At 37.5% G+C, this 10,616-nt stretch overlaps 1 protein-coding gene across 1 annotated transcript; it reads left to right on the top strand.

Annotated features, from left to right (window-relative positions):
* Positions 1–7,261: 7,261 nt before the first annotated feature.
* Positions 7,262–10,464, top strand: LOC119502735 (proline-rich protein 15). The gene is made up of 2 exons (XM_037793893.1): positions 7,262–7,873; positions 9,064–10,464. Exon 2 carries the CDS (start codon positions 9,084–9,086, stop codon positions 9,459–9,461), a length of 378 nt encoding a protein of 125 aa, XP_037649821.1. The 5' UTR covers positions 7,262–7,873; positions 9,064–9,083; the 3' UTR covers positions 9,462–10,464.
* The last annotated feature ends 152 nt before the right edge of the window (positions 10,465–10,616 follow it).

Raw genomic sequence — 10,616 nt, 5'->3', positions numbered from 1 at the left:
CTTCAACTTCACTATGCTCCTCTACCACTATCATGCCTCAAATGCCATAAATAAAACTTACCTTAAACTTTAATTCATGCTATGTTGCTAAAATCTGCTAAAACTAAAGCTTTTGCTTTACTTTCTGCTGCTTCTAGTTGCATTTTATAACTTCAGTTATGTATTGGAACATGACAAAATCATGCTATATATTGGAAAAATGTTTTATCTGACTTTAAAACTACTTAATGGGATTGTTGGTAAAATGTGGGTGTTTCTGTGGTTAAAATAAGTCCACAGTCTTGATCCAGGTCTTTGTGGTTGTGTTTATTTATGTCTGCAGTTAAAAGGAAATGTATATATAGGTCTATATAATGCAAAAATCTCTATTTCATCTCTAGTGAGGTTGTTCATTTGGCTTCATCTTGAAATTAAATATGTCTTTCTAAATGCACTGATGAGGTTTGGGAGCTCTCTCATCTGTCAGCTCTTCGCTCAGGTAAACTTTTGGGTCATTTAGATTGAAGCATTAAAATGGATATATACATAAAACAACCCAACAAGTGGTTCTGGTAACTCCGTGCCACTGGCAGCACTGGCAAAAAATGTAAGCTATTCATTTCACTGATTATCACCAAGCCTGATATGACACAATATGTACCCAGAAAAAAAAAATTGTCTCCATCTGGTGGTCAAATAACAGAGTGTGTGCTGTTTTGTAAGAAGCAGCTTGATGCAAGTGGCAGCAGTCAGAGCTGGCACTCAGTTCCTCCTAATATAACCCGGTTTTTCTGTTACTTGATGTTTTCAATGCTACAGTGACAAAAATAAGTAAAAGTAAAAGTCTTGTCATTGCTTTAGGCTACTATTGATTCACTATTGCTTGATGTTGGGGGGTAAAAAGTGTTTGTAGACTTGCTGTGAGTCTGTAACTCTATGAACTTAAAGGTCTTATTGATATCATTTTTATGTAGAGGATTTTTTTTAAAATAATACATCTACAGAGCCTTAAGAAAGGTGCTGAATAAAAGTATGGCTTTTCCTGAAAAAAAATATGATTGGGAATTAATCATTTAAAAATATGTGGCGGGTCCAAAATTAATGTTTTGTTTATCTATGTAGAAGATATCTGATTTTTGGTTGCCACCTCTAGCAACGCTTGTGAGCCAATAGTATAACGATTTTGGTATCACGTAGTATCGCTGGGTCGTCAGTTAGTGTGGAAAAAAACAGATAAATGGCTGAGATTGATGGTGCCTGGCAATGACTTGTTGTGAAGTAAATGCAATGGAACGAGGTAGGGAGTGACATCTAGTGGCTGAATGTTATCAATAGCACCTTTAAGTGAGTAAATGCTACATAAAAGGTTAATTCGACAGTGCATAAAACCTGCAGTCACAGTCTCACATGGTGGCTTAAAGGAAAGCACCACTCTATTCTGCAGAAAACTATTCTGGCTTTAAGAATGTCATTTTGAGTGTCAAGATCTAAGATCATGTGGTATCTTTGTAAGATGCTCTAAATGTGTTGGAATAATGCAGTTTTTTCAATATCTGCTACAACTAAAGCTTTAGCTTTACTTCCTGTTGTTTCAGTTATGTATTGGAACAAGTTGTCATGCTATATATTGGAAACAAATGCTTTATATAACTTTAAAACTACTTAATGGGATTGTTGGTAAAATGTGGGTGTTTCAGTGCAAATAAGTCCACAGAAATGGTCAGTCCTGAGTTGATGCAGGTCTTTGTGGTTGTGTTTCCTTACGTCTGCAGTTACAAGGAAATGTTAACACTAGAAAAATAGTAGAATGATCATGATAATAAGTCTCCAAGGCTAAACAGGCCTGTTTGGGTTTAGGACTTTTAGTTTAAAGCTACAATAGGAATAAGGCACACATTAGGCATGTATTGGTGTGCAGGTCAAGCGTTTTGTAATCCATAGAAGGTCCACATAAGTACAGTTTAGTCAACCAAATCTCTGTATGTGTGCATAGCTGCATGTCAATTCCTGTGTGCTCTTCAGTTAGTCTGATTTAAGAACGGTACTTAAAAAGAGAGACAGACAAAAAAAGATTCCTTTCTGCATTCCTGACGGTTTCATCTCTTTAGTGTCTGCGGTGAAGCTCAGGTGAGTTTCAGATGCTTAATAACTCCAAAAGGCACAGAGGAGAAAACCAAACAATGCAATCCTCAAATCAAGCACACAATGCAATACATCGAAACTCATTACATTCACAGGAACAGAACTCGGTCTGCTCCACCCAAACACTCTGGAAGAGACACCTGCTTATTTGTTTAGTTAGTACATTTCCTTCCTCTGTTTGACCCAGATAACCATCCGTTGCAGGCCGGAATGTATACATTTATTTACCTGTGGGGTAACCAGTGTTTAAAGAGCCCTTAAGTGTTTGTGTTGTCAGAGACCAGAGGACAGTAAACCAGTTCTGTGCTTGTTGCTATCCGTAGATACAGTAGCCGCTCACGTCCTGTGAGAGTTTTTGTTATAGCTGACTCTACCAGTCCAACTGGCTGCCTTCCTGCTCTCTTTCCCATGGTTAGCACACCTCGGCTCAACCTGTTGTTCCGTGCTGCACAATGACAGATATTTTCAGGTTTATGTCATGTCACAATGACTTAATGGACTCATACGCACACGGCACATGCGTGATGCAAGCACACTGCCGTCATCACACGCAAAATCACAAACGTAGACGGACGGACGTAGTTTGAACTGTGTGGATCTGAGTCAACATAAATATTCAAGCATGGTTGAGTGAGGCACTTTGTGTTTAGTGTGTCTATAAATTTGTCTCAGCAGCCTATGAACATGCAAATAGCAGCTAATTATATATATCTTGTCACATCCCACAGGGGCGATTTTAGACTGTTTTAGGGGTGCTTAAGCACACCAAAATTTCATCTCAGCACCCCTTAAACATAATTATTAAACCGTCAGAGATCGCCGACATTACTGTCTTTAAGAGGCTGTAGCGGATTCAGTGAAGGACTCAGAGTAAAGTATTGGTATCATATAAAACTACAAAAACCGGAGGAATCCAATGGCACCAACAGCTTGTTGAGAAAGAGGCTAAATAACGCTCCGAAGTTAGGCTTCATTTTGGTGAGAGAAAACTGGCATGGTGATTTTCAAAGGGGTCCCTTGACCTCTGACCTCAAGATATGTGAATGAAAATGGGTAGATATGCCCACTTTATGATAATCACATGCAGTTTGGGGCAAAAACCATGCAGTTTTTTTTGCATTCAGTATTCCATTATACTTGACAGTCAAAAAGTGTTTGTTATTGTCTGCAGAAGTTCAGAGCAGGTCATTTGTATTTTAATGTAAAGTCTCCATCCTTGTGTATGTCTGGTTCTCCCTCACAGCTGGTTGTTAGGGAGAAAAAAATATTGATTCATGCATTTTGCAATCAAAGAACCATCGCCGAGACAAAAGCGGATACAGGTGGATGGAATTCCCTAATGCAATCACTGTTTCAATATCTCTCTACAATGCCACTTGGTTTTCTACACACATTCTCCACATGCCTCTCAGTCTCAGTGGGCAAATGCCCAGATTTCACCCTGAGGAAATCCCTCAGTCAAAACTGGAGAAATGTTCTCTCGGGGTGGAGAGACTATAACGTTAATAGTGCAGCTCTATCTGAAACATCTCTGCATGAATGTTTTCTTTATCTGGTTGAAGTTAATAATCAACTTTCAGTGAGACTAACCTGTGGTTTGTGGAGGGGAAAGCTGATTGTGAGATATGGCACAGAGGCAGAGTAAAACTGAGAGGTGATAGGATAAGATCCTGTGATTATGGTGCTGTTTAGACCAGAACAAGCTGTATCCATGATCATTGTGGGTGAGCAGGATCGATTATTTTGACTATTTTAGGTAAGTCGTCAGGTAAAAATTACAATAATAGCAAAGATTAACTGGTTCCAGCTTCCTAAATGGAATGATCTGTTCCTTTTTTTAAATTGAATAGAATATCTTTGGGTTTTATTCTCTTGGCAAAACAAAACTAGTCATCATCTTGGGATCTGGAAAATTGTTACCAAGCAATTATCAGAAAAGATGAAATTCATAATGAAAACAATCATTATTTGCAGCCCTAGAACTTTAATCTGAAAGGTCATCTGCATCTGCATTGTCTACAGTCTTTGTTTATGTGTTTATATTTGTGGAAATGTGTATGCATATGAGTGTTCATTGCATTCATGCTTACCTGTATGTGTGCGCAGGATAAAGTATAATGAAGGGCAGCATTCTGTGTGTGGTGGCGTGAGGAAATGACTCCGCAGAGTTTCGACTGGCATGGGAGATGAGAGGAGAGGGAGTCCCCAGGTATGCAGGCCACCAGCTGCTGAGGGAGAGAGAGAAACAGAAATGGCTCACATTCCTGTTGCCACAACAGCTTTCACTATAAACTTTGGAGGAAGGAGAGAAAAGGCATTCCCCGATTCCTCCCTCCTCTCTGCGTTTCTGTGTTTCTCTGTTCTGCTGCTCAGACTCAGACCAGGTCTTCCCTGTTGGCACCGACCAACACAGAAACCATTTGGGATTCCAAAGGCACACCAAGAAAAACATCTTAACGTCACGTCTGTCTGTCATTTCCTCATCTGACACTTTGAAACTTGGCTTTTACACAAAAGATAGTTTCAGATTAAGATTGTCCTATTTATGAACCCAAATGTGAATAAAATACAGCATGTCCCGAGCCTAATTTTAAGCTCTGATCATGAATCAATGCATATGAAAAACAGATTTTGCAGTTTGACATAATGTACGTGTCATGTTTTATGTCATGTTTTTAAAATGAGGCTGTGGACAAATTTCAATGTTTTTTGGTGCATCATTTTGTATTGTATTTTATGCTATATACAGTATGATGAGATTAATGTCATGATGCAAACCACCACTAATTCACCTAAATACAAGTTCAAAGTCATACTGTGAAATGGCTTAACTGGCTACCACTTTCTCATAAAGCATCCATTATAAGCTGTTCATAAGTTATAACTGCTGCATCACTTATAAGCCATCAAAAGGAATACTTTACACAAAAACAAACCTTTGGCTACCATGCTCTGTGACACGTGCTTTGTCTTTATAGTGTTTTAGTTCATCAGAAGACAGCGCCAAAGGACCATTCTGGAAAAGAACTGCAGGGCATGTGGACCAATATTTATTTACAAATAACTTGTGGTCAAAGAAGTATTCAGTATTCAGATACTTTACTTAAGTAAAAGTAGCAATACAACAGTGTAAAAGTGTAAAAATAATCCATTACAAGTAAAAATGTAAGTTGAAGTACAATATTATCAACAAAATGTCCTTATATAACCACCTGGTCAGGTAAGTGACAAGTAGCCCAGCAGGTGAAACCGGCGCCAGGCCAAACTGCTTCCCCTCACTTAATGTGAACTTACAACAACAACAATTGCACGTCTACTGCAGTAATGTTATTGTAGGAGTCTCCTGACTTCTTCCTGTCGTACGCCCCCTCTGGTAATTACTCATTTTATTTAATTTAATTTGTTTTATTTATTTATTTTGCCATATATAAAACTGCACAAAATCCAGCCAATGAAAAAAAACAAGAAATGTGTCAGGAGAGGTCAAAAAGCCACAGGCTTATACAAAGGACCTCCCCCCAATCCCAGGAGAGAAAAAAAATAACAAAAAAAGGAGGAAAGATCTAAACTAACATAATTTAAAAAAATACAACAAAAGTTAAACAACAACAAGAAGTACACACTATATGCAGAAAAACCCTAACCAAACAGTGGAAAACAATCCAATAAAAACATTGAAATACATACAAAAAACAGTACAGAAGAAAAGAAAATATATCTAAACACATCAAAAGATAATTAGACATCATGAATTAAATGTGATGATAATTTAATTTAGTTAACTCATCTAAACCATGTAGCCTACCTGCATGCTGCTGAGTGGACTACAAGCTGTTTTGGTCGGTGGCTATTAAATTAATAATATGTGCAATAACATGCTGATCACTCTGTGCAACAATTATATGATGCTGTGCAATAATTGTATAATTATCTGACGGACACTTTGTGCAATAATCTGGCAAAACTGTCATCTCATCAATATACATATTGTATTTTTATATTTTATATTTTATAATCTTTTATATTGTTTTATATTTATATATTATTTATATATATTTTACTTTTATATCTCTTTTTTTATTGTATTATCTTTTTTAGCACCAACACCAATTACAATGACAATAACATTAATACATTGAATGTGAAATACATTTGTCTGTGCAATGTATCCTTGATGCAATATACACCTCAAGTGCAACTACCTTTGTTTACATTACATCTATTTTTATATTTTATACTTCTAGTGTAACACTTCTGTTTATATTTATTTATTACATCTACTTTACCTGGTTTTTTTTGCTTTATAACTGTGTGTGTTTTACCTGTTATATGTTTTTATCTGCCTCGTTTAGTCTTGTCAAGTATTTGTTTTAAAGCACTGACCAGAAGTGGCAACTGTGAATCTCGTTGTATTTAATACGATGACAATAAAGCTTTCTATCTATCTATCTATAAAGGGCTTGAATCTTGAATCTTGAATAGCCATTAGCCAGTATTAGTATTAATACAATTAATTTAATGAATTATTCTATTCCATTCCTAAACTGGGCGTCCAAAATTGGAGCATAATTGGTCTCTCTAACTTTGGGTTGGGTTCAGGTGATACAAAGGGCTCTTCTTTTTTTTTTATTTATTAATCTGTCACTATATATCAATACCGTCATATGAGACTAGATATCGTCTTAGATATTGGATATCGTAATATGTGTTGTTTTTTCCTGGTTTTACAGAAAAGTGATGTAACTTTCTGAACTTACCAGACTAGGTCTGGGCAATATGGCCAAAATCTTCCATCACTATATAGATAATTTCATATCTCGATGACAATATATATCACGATATAGCATGTTTTCTGGTAATTCAATAAATAAATTATGAAATAACCACATGGTAAAGCCTATTTTGTATACTCCTGTGTGAATTAAGTACTTGACAAATGAAAAGTACTGAGTATTTTCTCATTTTAACAGTTTTAAGTGAAATTATAGAGAAAAAATAATTTAGTTAACTCATCTAAACCATGTATCTATACCTGCATGCTGCTGAGTGGCCTACAAGCTGTTTTGGTCTGTGCTAGTATTAGTATTAATACAATTAATTTAAGAAATTATCCCAATCCATTCCTAAACTAGGCGTCCAAATTGGAGCATAATTGGTCTCTCTGGCTCTGGGTTGGGTTCAGGTGATACAAAGGGCTCTTTTTTTTTTTTTTTTTTTAATCTGTCACCTGAAGAGGAGCACACTCCCATGGGGTATGTTACCTGGCAACCACAAGGCCCCGCCCACCACGGCCAGTGGATTCACCTGAGCTCGAGCCCACGTGACCAGACACCCTGAGCAGTTCATCCAATCAGGAGTGAGGACAGGTGCCTCCTCGAGCAGAGTTTCGGAGGCGGAAACCTGCTGGTCCGGTGGAAGAAAAGCCGCTCCTTATAAATGTGTCAATTCATTTATTCTGTTCTCAAGAATTGCAGGAGAAGAGTTGGAGATATTTGACAGGGAGCAAACAGGTGAACAACTTTTTGTGAGGTGGGAGATGTGAGGAGGCAGGACACCTGGGCTCGTGCGTAAAATGGATACTGCTGCTGCTGAGACCCCCTGAAGGACTGCTGCTGTCACAGGTGAAGAAGAGGAAGAAGAAGACATCGACCAGTCCTGCGCATTTATATCCCAAGAACAAACAAAAGTGACATTTACACTTTGCTTTGGGTCCTTTTAAGTGTCCTCACTAAACTACACTACTGTTGCTCAGGTGAGTGTTCATGAGAGCCTTTTTTTGCGCATTGTTCACCTGTGAATCACAGCTTGGGGTTTTTGCTCCTCTTGTTCTTCACGACTCATTAAACCAGTTTTGCAGAGAAGCTGAACATGGTTACACTGGTTATTCATATATAGGATTAGTTGACTAAGAAGTTGTCTCACCTGTGGGAAAATGGTTTAAACCACAGAGGTGAAATTATATCGCATTCAAATTTAGAGAAAATCATGATATTCAAACAGAAAATAGGATTTTGTGATGATTATGAGGATGAAGATGATGAGCATGATGAATATTAGGACAATTATTTAATATGTTATAAAACTAAAGACATGACAGTTAGGGCATGGGCAATATATCGATATTATATTAATACTAGATATCGTCTTAGATATTGGATATCGTCATATGTGTTGTTTTTTCCTGGTTTTACAGAAAAGTGATGTAACTTTCTGAATTTACCAGACTAGGTCTGGGCAATATGGCCAACATCTTCTATCACTATGTAGATCATTTCATATCTCGATGACAATATATATCACGATATAGCATGTTTTCTGGTAATTCAATAAATAAATATGAAATAAACACATGGTAAAGCCTATTTTGTATACTCCTTGTGTGAATTAAATACTTGACAAATGAAAATAACTGAGCATTTTCTCATTTTAAGTGAAATTATAGAAAAAGAAATAAATATAATCCTAGCCTAGAAACGATACAGAAAAGTATATACAATAGACATTTTTATATGTTTTTGACGATCTATATCGTCATATTGCCTAGCCCTATACCAGACTGTTCTAGCTGTTCTATTATTGATCCACTTTGTCATTATATCCACATTACTGATAATTATTTATCAAAAGATCTTATTGTGTAAATGTTTTTTAAAAGCACCAATAGTCAACCCTATAATATGATCACAATATCGATATCGAGGTATTTGGTTAAAAAATATCGTGATATTTGATTTTCTCCATATCGCCCAGCCCCAATAATAGTTTTACAGACATTGTTTTTAAAGGGATAATTTGATGTTTTATTATAAATTAGAGTGTAAGGTAAATCAGGAACCAGTTCAGAGCATGTAGACCTCACAGATGACTTAAAATAATACTGATGAAGAGTAGAAGATCTAAAACTCCAGCTGAATTACTGATGGTATCTGTTCCTTGTCCCAGTTCCCTCCCTCCAGTCGAAGATGGGAGACAGGATCCCATGGTGGAAGGCATTCCTGCCCAAGAGGAAGACCGGAGGCCCCAAGGACCTCAGCGCACCCCAGGCCATTGACCATGACTTTGACCCTTTTGCGCAGCAGCCCGAGAAGCAAAAAGACCCCAAGGCCGCCGGCGCCCAGTCCCCGTCTCAGGAAGAGTCCAACAAGAGCTCCAGCCTCGTCAGCGACGACACCTACGACGACTCCCGCCTGGAGTCGGTCTTCAACGAGCAGACATGTCGCAGGAACATGAATGTGTCGCGCTCGGGTCGGTTTAAGGAGAAGCGGAGGCAGCGCTCGAGCCTTCCCATACAGGAGAAAGTGACAGAGAACGCGGTGTCAGGGAGAGAGGACATGCGGTGACGGCGAGGAGGAGGAGGAGGAGGAAGAGGAGACGATCATAGACTGTTTTATCAAAAGATGCTTGAAGATGAAGGAGAGGGTACATGAAGAAGAAGGAGAGGGTACATGAAGATGCCTCATTCTCCTGAGGCATACCAAGAGGTCTGATGTATGTTGGTTACGATGGTAATGATGAAGATGACAAGGAGCATTCAACTTTTAGCCCATGAATACTGCAGGGATGAGGTTATGTGGTGCATGAAATATTGGAAATTTGGACATTTTTTATTGATGAACTTGTGCCAGAAGGCCACAGAAACAATGAAATGGATTTTATTTGTTCTTTATGATGGTTATCAAACCATTTCGCCAACAATATCCCATAATCAAAGCTCAAAAGAAGAGATACAGTACTATTGCTGTTAGCACTTAAGAGCCCAATATGTAGTTAATGTCCCTGTTTCAGTCACGGACAGTGTCGTCATTGGACAACACCTAAAATGACATACAACCTTTTAAGAAAGCGCAATTCTTGAATGCAATTTTCTGTCAATACTCAAGATTAAGTGTGATATGCTCCAGGAAAATGTCAATAAGATGTTTACATTATTTCTATAATAAGAATAATATATGTTTAATAATGAAGGATAATGCTTCTTTTACAAAAAAAATATTGATTCTAAAGGGTTAGAAGGATGTTTGTGAAGGTGTGAAATGATTTCATTATTATGTGTGAAAAAGAAATCAGTTAGAAGAAATTAAGGAACGCTTGTGAGCAACTTTTTAGTCAGATGCACAACACTTGCCAGCAAAAATGCATAAAATACGTTGAATGAAGGATGAAATCCAGCATGTTTTTATTACATAATGAAGTAAGAAGTCATGATATCCAGCTGAAGGAGATATATGGCCGTGTAGCTAAGGAAGTATGATCCAGATGTAGTTTGCTACTGTATTTTGGACCACCTGTGAATACTTAAATGAAGGCAAAATATGAGAAATAAATCTGCTACAAGTAATAGTATGAGTGTGTGCATGTGCTTTATTATCCTGTTCAATCACAATCAAATGGCTTTTGTGGACAGTGCAAGGACAACTTTGTCTTGTCCCCCTTGAGAAATGTGTCTTAAAACAGACACTGATAGAAGCCAAAGAAAAAACAGACATGTTACAGTT

This window comes from Sebastes umbrosus, chromosome 15 (assembly GCF_015220745.1).
Source record: "Sebastes umbrosus isolate fSebUmb1 chromosome 15, fSebUmb1.pri, whole genome shotgun sequence".
Lineage (NCBI taxonomy): Eukaryota > Metazoa > Chordata > Actinopteri > Perciformes > Sebastidae > Sebastes > Sebastes umbrosus.
The sequence above is the reverse complement of the archived record's forward strand: the minus strand, read 5'-3'. Positions and strand labels throughout refer to the sequence as shown.

Coding starts and splice junctions, on each gene's coding strand:
- LOC119502735 (XM_037793893.1), top strand. CDS start 9,084: ATGGGAGACAGGATCCCATGGTGGAAGGCATTCCTGCCCAAGAGGAAG.